The sequence below is a fragment of the Propithecus coquereli genome, unplaced genomic scaffold (genome assembly GCF_000956105.1).
Source record: "Propithecus coquereli isolate 6110/MARCELLA unplaced genomic scaffold, Pcoq_1.0 Scaffold1, whole genome shotgun sequence".
Lineage (NCBI taxonomy): Eukaryota > Metazoa > Chordata > Mammalia > Primates > Indriidae > Propithecus > Propithecus coquereli.
The window spans coordinates 18,827,757-18,843,991 of NW_012133857.1; the positions used below are offsets into that span (position 1 = coordinate 18,827,757).

The window sequence follows — 16,235 nt, forward strand, 5'->3', positions numbered from 1 at the left end:
TTTCTATTTTTAGTAGAGACGGGGTCTCGCTCTTGCTCAGGCTGGTTTCGAATTCCTGAGCTCAAACAATCCGCCCGCCTCGGCCTCCCAGAGTGCTAGGATTACAGGCGTCAGCCACCGTGCCCGGCCTAAGAGCGACTTCATTATTTTGAAAAATTTTCACCAATAAATGATTTAAAAGATACATACATGTCAATATCCCTAATAATGCATTAAAAAAAATTTTTTTACTGTCATTAAAGCATTGCAATATTTTGACTTTTAAGTGAAAGGGGAGTATGAGTTCTCTAAAGACAGCATTTTTCAGATAGCTACATTTTTGCTTACAAAATATGAAGATGGTATCTCAAATAAGAGGAATGAAGATGTTGACGGAGCATTTTGAAGCATAAGATACGTGCTATTCCTAATGAGAAAGAATTATTGTTAGATACAAAACATGGATGAATCCCTGACACATAATGTTGACTGAAAGAGCCAAACACAAAAGAAAACATATGTAGGTTCCATTTATTTTAAGTTGAAGAACAGGTGAAACTAATCTATGGTAAAAGAAGCCAGATTAGTGGTTACTTGTTGGTAACAGGAAGAGTACTAACCAGCAGGATGCAGAAGAAAAATCTTCTGGAGTGCTAGAAATGTTCTACATCTTTATTTATGTACACATAAGTGTACATACATAATTTCATCAAGTTGTACACTAAAGACTTGTGCACTTTCCTATATCTGTTCCTTTTTTTTTAATCATCTTTTCCTAGGAGAAGGAAAGATTTCCTTGAAGAAAATTAGTAACTAAAAAAAATTTTTTTTCAATTCTCAAAGGAAAGGAATCACTATAAAGATCTACTAAGAATATAACATTCCTTACAAGTAAAAAAAAAAAAAAAACCCACTTACATTTCTAAAAGAGAAAGCTATAACAAAACGGGAACAATAAAAAAAGACCACCACCAAACTCTAAGCAAGAAAACAATGCCTATGACTATCTGCAAGGAAGCTGAATTCACTAAGCTCAGACAAAGGAAATTGTCCCCTAGGCACCTACCACAACTAGTAATACCTGTAAATGTTTCTGGAATCCAAAAGTTTGTTATTTAAACTATCTGCAGAAATTAGCTTTACAATTTTGAAGAAAAGGGTTAAAAAACTCAAGATTAGGAATAGTGTACATAAAATATAAATGGTTTCACCTCCTGGTACTTTTTAAATTTAAAAGAAACTTCTCATAGGATAGCCTACAAAAATGGATTAAGAAAATATTCTGGTCTTCCAAATCATCGTATCAGATATAATCCATTATAGGTGAAGAAAACAATCTACATGAATATTCAGTGACTTCTTTGAACACATTTTTTAATGATTTAAATATAAATATGGCATTATTCAAATTTTCTAAAATTAACAGAAATTAATGCTTTATTGATGGAGAAGTAGAAATGTAAGTAGCAATTCTGAAGAAGGGTGCATTGGGAGGAAAAGCAAAGCGAGCCTTCTCACCTGGTGTTTGTTTCTCACCATGTTTTCCCAGCTGGTCTTCTGGGCTTCTTGCATTCCCTCCTGAGGGAAAGCATCCATTAGATTTGTCGACACTCTTCACATATCAGTGATACTTGTTATGTACCTTTCAGATAACCCCAAATGGTCACAAATGCAAGTATTTTTTCCTTTGCCTAAAATAACCCTCAAGGGTAATTCAGAAATGGGAAGTTGCTTCCCTTTCCATTCAGCTGATGATGGAATAGCAACGCCTAGATGCTATGCTTTCAAATGCCCTTCAATACCAAGTATGAAAGTGTCTAAATTAGGAACGGTTAGGATAATGTCGTTATCAACTACTTCCCTATTTTGTTTCTCCCACTCAGTGTCTCCAGCTCATGAAGGAGTCCCAGTTCCCTCTCTATCACCTCCAGGCCTCTTGCCCTCTCTACTAAGGTACTAAGTAGAGGATGGTACTGGAGCCCATGGAAACACATCAAGTTTTAGAAATTCTTTTCAGAGTCCTTGGAGGTCTCAGCAAGTTCTAAGTCTTACACCAGTCTACTTTTTAGCAAAAAGTTGTTTTTTTTTCTTCAAAAGGTTAAATAAAGGTGTAGGAACTGGAAAAGATGTGTCCTGGAAATATTTTCAAAAATATTTAGCTAACGAAGATAAATAAGAACTTGGAATATTAAGAGTATGTATTCATGTGTGTATATATGTGTATCTTTGCACAGAGAAATTAGAATACTACAAAAAATGATAATCTTAACAACATTTGCTAAACTATTCTTGCCTCATGGTTCAATAAGTTTTCTTAGGATATTTGCATTTGATCGTTTCACACCATTCTCTAAAATGATCCAATTTCTTTAAGATAATCCAATATTAAGAAATCAAAGTTCTTTCTAAAAAATGAACCTCAATAGGACTACTTATTTAGATGACAGCTTGTCATGGTGAAGTTTACCTTAATAAGATGAGAAGACAGCATTTAATTGGTTGTCCAAAGAGCATCATTTCATCTCTGTAGCTACCTCATCTTACTAGAGTAAGTTCCCTGCCAACAATTTTCATTTGGAAGTCTGCATGCTAAACTCCATGGGGACAGTAAGTATGTCTTAAATCCCTGTTTTTAATAGGCCGTTTTGCAGATATTTGCTGATGCTGCCCAGGAACAGCAACACTCAGTGATGAGCATTATATTGCTCAAAATAAGACACTTAAGACATCACAGCCAAGTAAGATAAAGCACCTGGTGACCCAAGTGTAGAATCTAGGAAAGACGAAGCCCTTCAGAAAACTGGTCTCTAAATAAAATGAAGCAAACCTAAGTCCTAGTATACTTGTTCTTACCTGTAATTGGAATCAGTTTCCAATGTATTTCAGTCTCTTCAACATTATTTGACTTAGACTGTTGTTTGTGGAATCCATGTTCAATGGGAACAGTGGGACACAAACTGCAATCTTCAAAATTACCCATGTTAATTAAATTTGGATCCTAAAAATTAAAGTACACATTCAATAGCTTTCTTTTCAATTAATTTTAACATTAAGAATAAACAATTTTTCACAGAAAATTCACATGCTTCAATCTAAACAGTATAAATAAGTAAAATCAACATGGTAAAGTTATAATACTTTAGTCCAGGTAATAAATATTTTTGGTTCTGCAGGCCAGATACTCAACTCCACCCACAGAGTACAAAAGCAGCCACAGGCAACACCTAAATGAATGAGCATACCTGTGTTCCAATAAAACTTTAGTTACAAAAATAGTCAGCATGCTAAGTTTGATGTACACTGTTGACTAGATTTAGAATACTAAATATATCGGGAAATATTAACAATACGGGTTAGCTTCTCAGTGCCTACTTTATATACCTGCCATATTAGACTCCTATCATCATGCTCCCCCTAAAATAAATACCCCAAAAACTACATGGAGGAGAAAGGCTGGAGACATGTATACGACTTTTATTCAATGGCAGGGAAGAGAAAATGAAGGAAAGCATTAAATTAAAAGGAAGCTCTTAGGAATATGGTACCATCCTAGTACTGTTCCCAGTGATGCAGCCACTTCTTGGGGGACATAAGGCTACTTCTCAGCTAGAAATCGGTTCTCTATTCTAAGCACATATCATAAACTGGATGCCCTAATAAGCCAGGCTGAGAGTCACTTCAGAGATAATCCTTACAGCCACTCATCTTCCACTCCTATTTGCATGAGAAATACCAAGTACCTAACCTTGTTTGTTACACTGGTAAACTGCATTTGGTCTCATCTGCCTTACCTTTGCGTTCTCTGTTACTACCAGCAGAAAGCTGATGCTGTGAGGATTCAATTTTTTATGAAATAATATGGACATAACTCCCAATAAGCTGTTTCTGACAAATAGATTGCCCAGCCTTAGCTTTATCACAACAGGTGAACTTTAGACAATATATCAAGCCTATAAGCAGGAAGGAAAACAACTGCTTTGGCATTTATATCATTGTAACAAGGAATAACTTAGAGGTACCCTCCTAATCAGATACTTTTACTCAAAAGTATTATTTTATTTTCTGAAAGGAAAAACCACTCCCTGAAGCATGCTCACATCATCTCTTTCATACATACACTCACAAAAGCAAAGATAACCAAAAAACATATGCTTACTTCTTTCAAATGTAGCTTATGGTCAGTGCCTATGTCACTGGTAGAAATAGCAACAGGATACTTTAAAGATGCTGTATCAACTTCTAACAATGGGCTCTGAATACCCTTAAAATGTGCACTTTCAATTTTTACACAAGTAGGCTGCTCAAAGTCTTTCTTATCTAGGGTAGAGTTCAACTCATACTCATATTTTTGCCTCAGCATTTCATAGGCATCACCAGTGCTCAATCCTAAGGCTTTGTTGACTGTGTCTGTCAGGGATGCATCAGAATGGCGTGCATTTGCTAGTGTTTCTGATAGCCAATTAAAGAGCCTATGGATGTCAGCAACGCCGGAGCTACAGGTATCCTGCTGCTGCCGCCTCAAGTCAGCATCATGTTCAACTGAGCCAACAGGTTGTGGAGACTCTGAGAAAAAAGACAGAAAAGTCATTTCTTGAAGTTAAGTTTGAAAGCCGGCATAAAATTTTTTTAAATCAAATTCACCTAAAAAATTCGTTATCCCAACACATTTATGGTCATGAGCTCAACCAAACTGACTTAGATTTTACAAATATATCTATCCCTTACTTTATAAATATAATTAATTCTAAAATAAAAGTTATTTTTCATTTAAGCATTCTATTAACAGAAAAATGAGCTCATGTATCAGGTTGTAAATATGGAAAATATGTTAATAACCACATTGTAGTTACCTTAAACTCTACCACCAAAATCCCAAAGAGAACCAGATGCTTCACAACAGATGAAACATTTGCACTTGCTATTTTGCCAATTCTTAGGAGGCTATGTAAATTACACTTAAATCTACTTTAAGAAAAAGACTTAATTTGATTTCTGTTTTCTCCATACCTATTATATTTTGTCCTTAAGGCACTGGCCGACATTCTTAAAAGCTAAGTGGTATCTTGATTGACTAGGTTATTTAAATTTATAATAAAGCCAGGATATTAGAGACACAGAATCATCCTGAAGAAATCTCTGCAAAACTTATACCAAGAACAAAAAGCACTATGAGAGAAAACATATTAAGACATGGCTCCAAGCAGGTATAAATCAAGATAATGTGTACAACCAATGTATTTAAAAACTTCCAAAGGGAGTGACATTCAGCTTGACAATCAAGCTTTAATGCTTGGGTAGGGGTGGGGATTGGGTGAAGCCTGAGTAGACCTTAGGATTTCTAATTGAGGGAGGGTATAATGTACCACAGCAAAAATAAAAGAAACAATGGAATACATACTACATGATTCTAATTATACAAAATTACAGAGCAAAACAAAAAGCAGATCAGTAATGGGGTGAGGTTAACTACACAGGAACACAAGGGAACTTCTGGGGATAAAAATGTTCTATATATTGGAGTGGTGGTTACGCAGCTGTCAAAACTTATCAAACTGTGTACTTAAAATGGACACATTGTTTATAAATTAAACCTCAAAAAAGTTGATGTTAAAGTGTGGGGGATGGGGGTTAGGCAGTTACCTCTTATAAAACAAGTGGGTTCATCAAAAATCAAGATCAGGGTATTTTATAAGTTAGAACCCAACCTTCAAATCTTTACTTTCAGAAACAAAGTGTGCAAAATGACTAAAAAGAAGTAAGTGAGAAACATCTAGAAATGCAAGTCTGGCAGTCACCAGTTCTTGTTAATCTATATACCCTTCTTTCCCTGCCCCATTTCTCCTTTCGTCTATGACAATTAGCATGGCTTTCCCACCATTTTAATTATCGATGAAGCCTGATTTTCATCCAAAACTATTTTTTCACATACATAGAATTAGTCAATTACCAACTAAAACAGTACCAAAATTTAATCATCTTATTTACTGGGTGTCAATTATGTGCTCCATGCTAGGAAATACAGCAATTTAGGAACAATGCCTTGGAGTCAGTCAAAACTGAGTTCAAACATGGATTCTGCCTACATATTTAGGTAAAGTTATTTAACATATCTGAGATGGTTTACTCATTTGCAAAATAAGGATAATAATGCCTAACACTTGAGAACTAAATGAGTTCATATATCTAAAGCACCTAACACACATAGTGAGCACTTCAACTCTGAAGACACAGGTCAACAGTGTAAGATAGTAAGTATGTATAAGTAAGTGTTAACAGGTTTAGCACAGGTCACAACTTCAGCATAAGCTAAAAGAGAAGGAGACCATCAAGGAGCAGGAGGGCCAGAAAGCTGAGGAGAGTGCTAAACTACAAAGATAAAAGGCTTGAGAGAAATGGAAGATGTTTCAGGAAAAAAGAGAAAAAAAGGACTGACCACGATATACTCTAGGTAGGGGGAGAGAGATCAGCATGTCAGCGAAGAGTGGGAAACATGGCTGGACATAGCTGTAACAAAGCCTTGAAAGGCAAGTACGAAAGATGAGATAGGTAGCAAATCAGCAAAGCAATATTCAGAAGAACATGATACTGAAATGAGTATAAGAAAGTAATAAACCAGGAAGGCCACCAAGGAGTTAAGATTATAGACAAAGATGACAACACTGGAAAGAAAAAGAGGTCAAGTAAAGAAAAAACCATGGCAGTTATTGCAGAGAACAGCACTGTCAAATAGAACTTTCTGCAATGATGGAAATGTTCTTTATCTGTACTGTCTAATAACAGTTATGTCACTATTGAAATGTATTTTTCATTTTAATTAACTTAAACAACACACAGTATGTTGAATAGCACAAGAATAAAAGAAGCAAAGGAAAGCAGATAAATGGAAAGTGAGGATACAAATGTAGATTGCTAAGAGACCAAAATGTAATAAGGACATCGAATTTGAAAAGAGCCAAGTAAAATTGCTCAGTAAGAAACGTAGGAATACTCAGATCTACCATAGTCAATAACAGCAGCAGCATAAAATGCAGATTTTACATCAAAGTTCCCCGAATGCAAAAGAACTCATTTCATGCTTATGGACTAGCAACGAAAAGACCTTAAAAATCTAGATGATAGGCTGGGCGTGGTGGCTCACACCTGTAATCCTAGCACTTTGGGAAGCCTAGGCAGGAAGATTGCTTGAGGATAGGAGTTCGAGACTAGCCTGAGTAAGAGTGAGACCCTGTCTCTACTAAAAATAGAAAAATTAGCTGGGTGTGGTGGCATATGCCTGTAGTCCCAGCTGCTTGGGAGGCTGAGGCTGGAGGATCACTTGAGCCTAGGGGTTTGAGGTTGCAGTGAGCTATGATGATGCCACTGTATTCTAGCCGGGGCAAGAGAGCAAGACCCTGTCTCACAAAAAAAAAAAAATCTAGATAAAAATGCTTTAGCTTACTTGCAATATTGAATCAAACACACTTAAGACAAGCGTCTCCTATTTCTGTCTTTTTCTGTCAACTAAAACAAAACAAAGAAAAACAAAGGCCAAAGATATTCTTGGATTCCTAGGGTAAAAAAGAATGTGTACTGTACATGCATCTAAGAAATCTTATTTTCAAATTCACAAGGTTCCTTTGATTTAGTACCATCCTAAAAGATACCTAATATTCTAATGTAGTACTTCTCCAATTATAAAAATAAAGGAATATAAAAGGATAAGAGCTCCAATTAATAAGATAATAGCTGAGCATACTTTATTTTGTCATATTAGCCTAAAACAAACAATTAAAAAATCTGATGTACCAGGGTAGAAGTTGGCAAGTGTTTCCTGTACAGGACCAGAGAGTAAATATTTTAGGCTTCGTGCGCCATATAGTCTCTGTCCCAACTTTGCCACTATTTCATAAAAGCAGCTATATACACATAAATGAATGGGCATAGCTGTATTCCAATACAACTTTCTTTATAAAAACAGGGGACAGGCTGGATTTGGCCATCGGGCTTCAATTTGCAAGCCCTCGTACTCTAAGAAAGAACAGACCTACTTTATAATATTTTTGGATGTTATTATAAGAGTAATCTGATATTTTACCTTCATACAGATGGCAATTTTCAGATAAATTACTGGTTTTGGCGAGCTTTCTCATATTTTCAGGTAGATCCTCAAGCTTCCTCTTCAAGACAGTTTTCCTTCTCTTATCTTCTGTGTCTGACTCCCCACCCGCATTTTTTTTCCTACACTGAATTAAATTAATCAATTCTTTAACTCTATCCTTATCGTAATCCAAAGAATGAGATGACCTTTGCTTTCCAGGCATAATGCTTTCACCCCTTGAGTTATTTCGTTTTCCAAATTTCATTTTTGTACCATTCATTTCTTCTTCTTGACCTTCATAATCTGAAAGTGGACTAAACTGTTGAAGTTTTCTATTTTCTTCAAATAGCTCTTTTAATTTACAAATAGGTAACTGATACATTTCAGGCCGAAAAATATAAGTATGCAAACAATTATCAATATGGGATTTATTTTTTGGAGCCGAGTATAAGAATTTTCTATCATCTAATCGTGAATCATATGGAAACATAATAAACTCTCGTTTACCTGAACCAAAACCTCGCTTAAAAAATTCACTTACATACTTTTCAACAACAGAATGGAAATTTATAGTATTTATATTTTTGAATTCCTTTCGACACTGAATCAAAGCAAACTGTAAAAATTGAGCTATTTTTAATACATCTGGCATGCTCTCATGCCTCTCCTGTGGTGCTGCATTGGTTGAACCTTTTTGTGCTGTAAATAAACAAAAAAAAGCAAACCATGTTAGCAATCAAGAAACTAACCAAATACAGATCTAAGTATTGCCAAAGAAGTGTAACAACATTTATACATTAATGCTGAACCAAATGAGTATGTACCCTAATACATATATGTAACGTTGCAAATATATGAATAGCATGCTTGCAAATCTAGGAGCCTAAAATGGGCCAATAAGAAACTAAAACAAATGAAAGAACAGCACATATTTTTAAAGGAAAAAACACCCACTCGTTCAAGATCTTCATTTTCTATTGCTGCTAGGCAATTCAAATGGTGGCAAGAAAAATGTAAGGAGAAATAAAGAGGGAGGGCAAGATCTGAGCTCCAAGCAAAACAGTCTTACAAATGACAGTAATGTCACTCCTTCCTCTTATAAAGTAGCAACTTTAACTTCACATGAACAAACATACAGACACTGAGTAGCCACAATCAAGAAACTCATCCTTAATCCAACAGTGAAACCCATTCGTGGGAACTTTACCTTAATATAAAAGTTCATTCTTAGAAAAGGTGAATAACAAATTTTCTCTCACACTAGTGCCAAAAACTCTTATTAATTTTGAATGGCCTAACATTTAACTTGGTAATCAGTAAAATTTGAATGTAAAAATAAACTAAGCTAAAAAAACAATCATATAAAACCTTCATAAACTAAGCTATACTACTATAATAATTATAATCAAACTTTATTAGTGAGAGCACTGGTGAGACCCAAATAATTTTTCATAGTTAAAAAAAAAAAATCAAGTCATATAACTTGTGTTTTATATTGCTAATACCTCTTAATACCCCCAGTATTTCCCAAAACACGATGTAAGAAAGCCAAAATGTTTAGTGAGTTATCTGGAAAATTTCAATAAATATAGGTATCTATAAGTAACTAGATTTAGATATTCAAAGAACTTACAAGTAACTATGCCTCTAGGTTCTTGAAATAGAAACAAAGCATGCAGGACCCGAGACTTGGTAGTCTGATGTTCTAAAAAACAGAAGCCAAATTCATTAGCAATGTGTTTTAACTAAAAAGTTAAAAAACAATTATAAAAATTAAAGAGAGACCACCTACCATATGGAGAAACCATCTGATAAGGAGAGAGAAGAAAAAGGAATCCTCGGTCTCCCAAAGGTTTAACAAGAACCTGCATTTTGGGGGGAGGGAAGAAGTTGTATCTGCTTTATTATTACTTACTATAAGGCAGACACACAGCACTTTCTACTAATCGTAAAGAAAAAAGTTCTTAATCATCTTTTTAGGAAAAATATTGCTACTGAATTAAAAATTCCACCAACTCACTACTGATTAACGGGATTCTAATCGAAAATTCCTTAGTTTCCCTAACTTTAATGAAAAAATGTTACTGAAAGAATTCCCCTAATTAACTGTGAAACCAACTTGTTAATTCTTCCCTGAAGCTAAAATACAAGGACCAAACTAAAGACTTCAAATATTTTCCTCATCAATTCAAAGACATGTTATTAAACTGCCAAAGCAGTGTGCTGGATGCTGGATATAAAACATGCTTTGAAATGCTGCCTTTGAAGAGTTCAGGCTAAATCGCAAATGAAATATGTTACCATAATCTAATTCCACATATATTTAATGAACATTTTTCACATGTAAGGCAATTTGTCCTGCCAGAGATAACTTCAAAGACAAGCAACACAACGTCCTTGATCACGAAAAGTTTATAAATTGGGTAGAGAGCAACACAAGAAATTCCAATAATTACATAAGACAAAAAAGTTCCCTAAGAGATTTACAAAGCAACAGGAATGCAAAAAAGATAATTTGTTTATGGTAGTTAAAGATGGTCAAGAAAGGTTTACTGAAAGTGTATCGAAGGTGGATTTTGAAGGATGGGTATACAGACAAGAGCCTAAGATTATGGGAAGGACATTTCAGTAGAGGCAACATCATGAACAAAGGCAGGTTATGATATGATAGATTACAAGCATCACAGTACGTATGACTGGCAAAGGGGTGAGGACAGACTAAGATAAACGTATAGGACAAGTCTAGAAAGAAAGATCATAGGGCAGACTGTAAAAAGGCAAGAATGCCAGGTTATTCAGAATGTCCTGTACCCTTTTGAGCTGGACTGTTTCCTTAAAACAACAACAACAACAAAGACTTGACAGCACTGTGCAGGAGCTGGAAAAAAACAATATAATGCAACAAACTTTATTTCAGGGGCTATTGCAATAGTTCACAATGTTTTTGAGTAATTGAGAACTGTGTACAGCAACTGAACACAAAATGATAACTCTGAAAGAAAACTTGTCCTACCTAAATTCCCAAAACAATTCCAGTAAACGAAGTCTGTGTAAAAACTAATAATTTAAAGGGCAAAAAGTAACTGTGCTACTAATTCACATTTAATAAAAACATTGTTAGAACACTCAGAATTAAAATGGTGGTATGTTTGGAGGTTTCAGGTTGTCCTAGTTGACGAGCCCCCAGGGGCAACTTCTCCCTTTCAGTTTAATCTGTGCCAAAAATGAGTCTTTGATATCATCTGATGCTCAGTTTACTCTGGCAGTGCTCTTACAAGACAGATAGCAGAAGCAGGCTGGTGGCATGGGCGAGGTACAGTCAGGAGGTCAAATGACCAACTGACCAGGAGGGTCTCCATCTGGAGACCACTCTCAAGTCTGGAGAATCCTTTCTTTTTTCTTATGCCTATATTCAGTCTGGGTCAGTTACCAGGTGCTTCTTTCCTAATATGAGTTTAAGCTAGTCTTGTAAAGATAAGCTTCATTTTAAGGTTTCTAGAAGTTACATCTGTGCTGAGGTGACCCTGTCTCCTGGAAATCCCTGGGCCAAGGCTGGATCTGCAGACTGGGTTGCATCATACTGATAAGTGACACATAGTACTGGCACTGCAAGACACTTAAGTGGGCCTTATGGCTACCACTTACAGGCACAGCATGTCTCTTTGTAGTCTATGCAAGTGGACAATGTATCTGCAGAATTTTTGTTTCTACCACTTATAGCCACGGTATGTCTCTTGTAGTGTACACAAATGGACAATATATCTGCAAAATTTTTGTCTCAGATACAAATACTTTTTATCCAAAATATTTTATATATCACATCCCTTTTAACATTTTGTCCAACTCCTGCTTGTTAAAACAAAAAGTTGGGAAGCACAAATAAGATTTTTATGTTTTGTGTTCACTGAGGAAAACCAATTAGATCCCTTTAACCTGTCACCCACTCCAAATACCAGGTTTTATAAATCCCACTACTCAGTAGCCTAAAGACTCTTATACTTTAAAGGAGCCTTAATGTTTCCAGAAACCTGTCGAGTACAGGCAATCTACACCCAGAAATATCACTGAACTCTGACAGTTACGTGTGTGGCTTCAGCCCAAAGAAACACATTCTTCAGGAAAAAAAAAAAAAGAGAACCTGGGAACTCTGTGCTCCTGCTGCCACTATTATATCTCTTTTGTTCCCCTTCAGAAAAATAATTATTAATCCAATCTATGGATTTTTGTTATTTCATTGACTTTTCAGATAACATTACAGGAAATATGGTCAAAAAAATGTATAAGAAAGCATACAATGAGCTCACAGTCTTAAATCACTAAGTTTGGAAGGAAATAAGATATATTAAGTGAGATTTGGCAGAAAAAACAGATTCAAACACCCAAAGGCTTCAAACTGGAATTGTCAGATGCAAAATATAAAATACTTATGAAATGTTTAAATAAACAGAATCATACTTATTTTGCTTTTCCAAAAAAAAAAAACTGGGAAAAAAGTAATGAAATCCTATATGTTTAGGATGTAGGTGGGAGTACAATTTTTTAATAATCTTCAATTTCTTCCTCAATTATCGCTTCTTTGTTTACATCTTGTAATTTTTCCCCCTCAAATACCAATTTAATCAAGATTTAAAATTACTTACAGAATATCCTACTGTAATTTTTAAAATATTTCAAATCTAGTAATATATATCGTTTCTAAATTTTATTTTCCATTTGGTTATATTTTCCAGAGGTTGGTCTATACTGAGAGCTTGTTAAAGGATTAGTTATTACTTTCACCTTTTTCCATTCACATTTAGTCCTTTTAACTAATAATTATTTTATACGATATTTTATTCCTTTATAATGTCTTAAATTGAATGCTTAATTTCTTAACTTTCTCTTTTTTGTCATAAAAATACTCCCCCAATCTTATAAGAGTATAAATTTAGACAATACATCATACATTGTTGCATGTATTTCATATATTTTCCCAACGGTCTTCCCTACTTTATTATTTCCATAATTGTTACTATACACACACACATATACAATTTAAATTATAATACAAACTTTACCAAATTTTAACATTACCTAAAGTTAAATCATTTAATACAATTTACGTGCAATTACATTTCTCTCATTTTAAATGCCAGCTAGGTGGATAGTATGTGTTACTTGAAATAAAGATTGGTATATATAAAAAAAATGTTTAAATAAAATAATTGGCAGATGTGAAAACATGTTTGCATAAAAACTTGTAAACAAATGTTCACAGCAGCATTATTTATAATGGCCAAAAAGTAGAAACAACTGATAAATGAACAAAATGTGGTATTATCAAAACAATAAAATAATACTTTAGCCATAAAAAGGAATGAAGTTCTGACACATGCTACAACATGGATGAACCCTGAAAGTATCATGCTCAGTGAAAAGAAAGCCAGGCACAAAAGGCCACATATTGCATGATTCCATTTATATAAAATATCCAGAATAGACAAATCCATAGAGACAGAAGTTGATTAGTGGTTGTCAGGGACTGCGAGGAGGAGGGAATGCAGAATGAATGCTTAATGGGTATGAGGTTTCTTTTTGGAGTAATGAAATGTTTTGGAATCAGACAGTGGTGATGGTTGCACAACAGTGTGAATCTACTAAGAAAAACCATTGAATTGTACACTTTAAAATGGCTAAAATGGGCCAAGTATGGTGGCTCATGCCTGTCATCCTAGCACTCTGGGAGGCCAAGGCAGGAGGATCGCTTGAAGTCACAAGTTCAAGACCAGCCTGAGCAAGAGCAAAACCCCATCTCTACTAAAAATAGGAGAAATCAGCTGGGCGTGGTATGCACACTTGTAGTCCCACCTACTCAGGTGGCTGAGGCAAGAGGATTGCTTGAGCCCAGAAGTTTGAGGTTGTAGTGCACTACGATGACACCACCGCACAAGGTAATGCAGTGCTAAAACAGTACTTGGAACTGTACTAAGTACTAAAACAGTACTTGGAAGTGAGCATTCATTGACCATTTTTCTGACGTAAGTTAGAAGTAACAAAATATACCTCAAAAAAGTACAAGTTAAAACTAACAGCGGAATAAAATAGTAAAACAAAAATACAACAGAAAGGGCCAAAAATAAAATTTGGTTCTTAAGACTAATAAAATAGACAAACCTCTGGTGAAAGTGACTAATAAGGTAAAGAATAATGAAAATAACATGTAAAAGTACTGACAGCAGATACTAAAAAGAGACTATATAAATAATTCTATCCCAACAAATCTGAAAGCTGAGAATAGACAAATTCCTAAAAAACAAATAAATAAAACCATAACATATAGAAAATGACCCAAGAAAAAACAGAAAATCTGAAATGTTCTTTTAACTATTAAAAAATGGAATCAATACTTTAAAATCATCCATCTACCAAAGAAAACACAGTTTTGCAGTTAAATGCTACTCAACAAGTAAAGAATAGGTTATTATAATCATTTATATATCCATCTTTGCAAAAAGAAGAAACACTACCTACCTCATACTGAGAAGCTAGTATAACCTTCATATAAATACCAGACAGAGAGATACGAAAAAGCAAAACTGCAGGCCGATCTCACTCATCATCATAGATACAAAATTCCTAAACAAAACATTCACAGGCCCAATCCAGCAATTTGCTTAAGGGGAGGGGCTGTTCTACAGCAATGCAGGGGTAGTTTTAATACTGAAAAACTATAAATACAACTCACTTTATTAAGTTTATAGGATAAATATCATTTGTGATGGTTAATTTTATGTGTCAACTTGACTTGGCCAAGGGGTGCCCAGATATTTGGTCAAACATTATTCTGGGTGTTTCTGTGGGGGTATTTTTAGATGAATTTAACATTTAAATCCACAGACTGAGTAAAGCAGACCGTCCTCCCTAATGCGGGTAGGCTTCATCCAATCAGCTGAAGGCCTGACTAGAACGAATGGCAGACTCTACTGCTAAAAAGAGGGAATTTCTCCTGCCTAAGGCTTCACACTTGAACTGAAACATGAGCCTCATGCCTTCAGACAAAAACTATACCATTGGCTCTCCTGGGTCTCCAGCTTGTTGGCTACAGATCTTAGGACCTCAGCCTCCATTACTGTGTGAGCCGATTCCTTATAATAAATATCTTTTTACCCCCCTGCCACTGGTTCTGTTAAGAATCCTGACTAATTCATATACCATGTGATAATCTTGATAAAACTCTCCCTCCAAAACAAAAAAAAATTTAAAACTCATAAAAGTATCTATGAAAAAACTACTTCAGACTTCCTACTTAATGGTGAAATGTTAGAAGTGTCCTTTTTAAAATCAATAAGACAAGAATGCCTACAATCATCACTTTTATTCAACGTTGTACTAGAGATCCTAGATTGCACATAACACAGAAAAAGACATAGTATACAGGTACTTATATACTTAACTTATATCCCCCTTATGTGCAGGGGATACATTCCAAGACCCCCAGTGGATGCCTGAAATTGAGGACAGTACCAAACCTTATATATGCTATGGTTTTTTTGTCCTACGTACACATACATATAATAAAGTTTAATTTATAAATTAGGCACAGTAAGAGATTAACAATAATAATAAAATAGAACTATAATATACTGCAATAAGTTATATAAATGTGGTTTTTCTCTTTTTCAAACTATTATATTGTACTATATTCACCCTCGTGATGTCAGATGATAAAATGCCTAAGTGATGAGATGAGGTGAATGAAGTAGGCACTGTATGTAACATGAGGCTACTACTAAAATCTAATTTAAACTTATGAATTATTTCTAGAATTTTCCACTTAGCATTTTCAGACCAAGGCTGACCACAGGTAACTCAAACTGTAGAAAGCAAAACCAAGGATAATAGGGACTACTGTAAAGACCAGAGGGAACAAACAAAACCAATGTTCCTCCCAGATAATGAATTCTACATAGAAACCCCAAAGAACGTTTAAAAAAATAAAAAGGGCACTATTCAAATCTCCAACTGATTTCACATAAAATCAATATATAAACATCAATTACATTTCTATATATCCAATATATAGAAAATGTACTGAACTGGAAAATATAATTTATAACAGCATCAGAAAATGCAAGACTCTGGCCGGGCGCGGGGGCTCACGCCTGTAATCCTAGCTCTCTGGGAGGCCGAGGCGGGCAGA

General features: G+C 35.0%; 1 protein-coding gene across 1 annotated transcript in view; it reads right to left on the reverse strand.

Annotated features, from left to right (window-relative positions):
* FAM208A (family with sequence similarity 208, member A) overlaps positions 1-16,235 on the reverse strand; it is a 56,160-nt gene that overhangs the window by 10,088 nt on the left and 29,837 nt on the right. Inside the window, exons 5-10 of the mRNA XM_012638312.1 lie at positions 9,849-9,921; positions 9,690-9,761; positions 8,054-8,755; positions 4,136-4,542; positions 2,833-2,977; positions 1,498-1,557 (exon numbers count right to left, since the gene is read on the reverse strand). Coding sequence (XP_012493766.1) covers positions 1,498-1,557; positions 2,833-2,977; positions 4,136-4,542; positions 8,054-8,755; positions 9,690-9,761; positions 9,849-9,921 — 1,459 coding nt within the window. The remainder of the gene's footprint in view (positions 1-1,497; positions 1,558-2,832; positions 2,978-4,135; positions 4,543-8,053; positions 8,756-9,689; positions 9,762-9,848; positions 9,922-16,235) is intronic.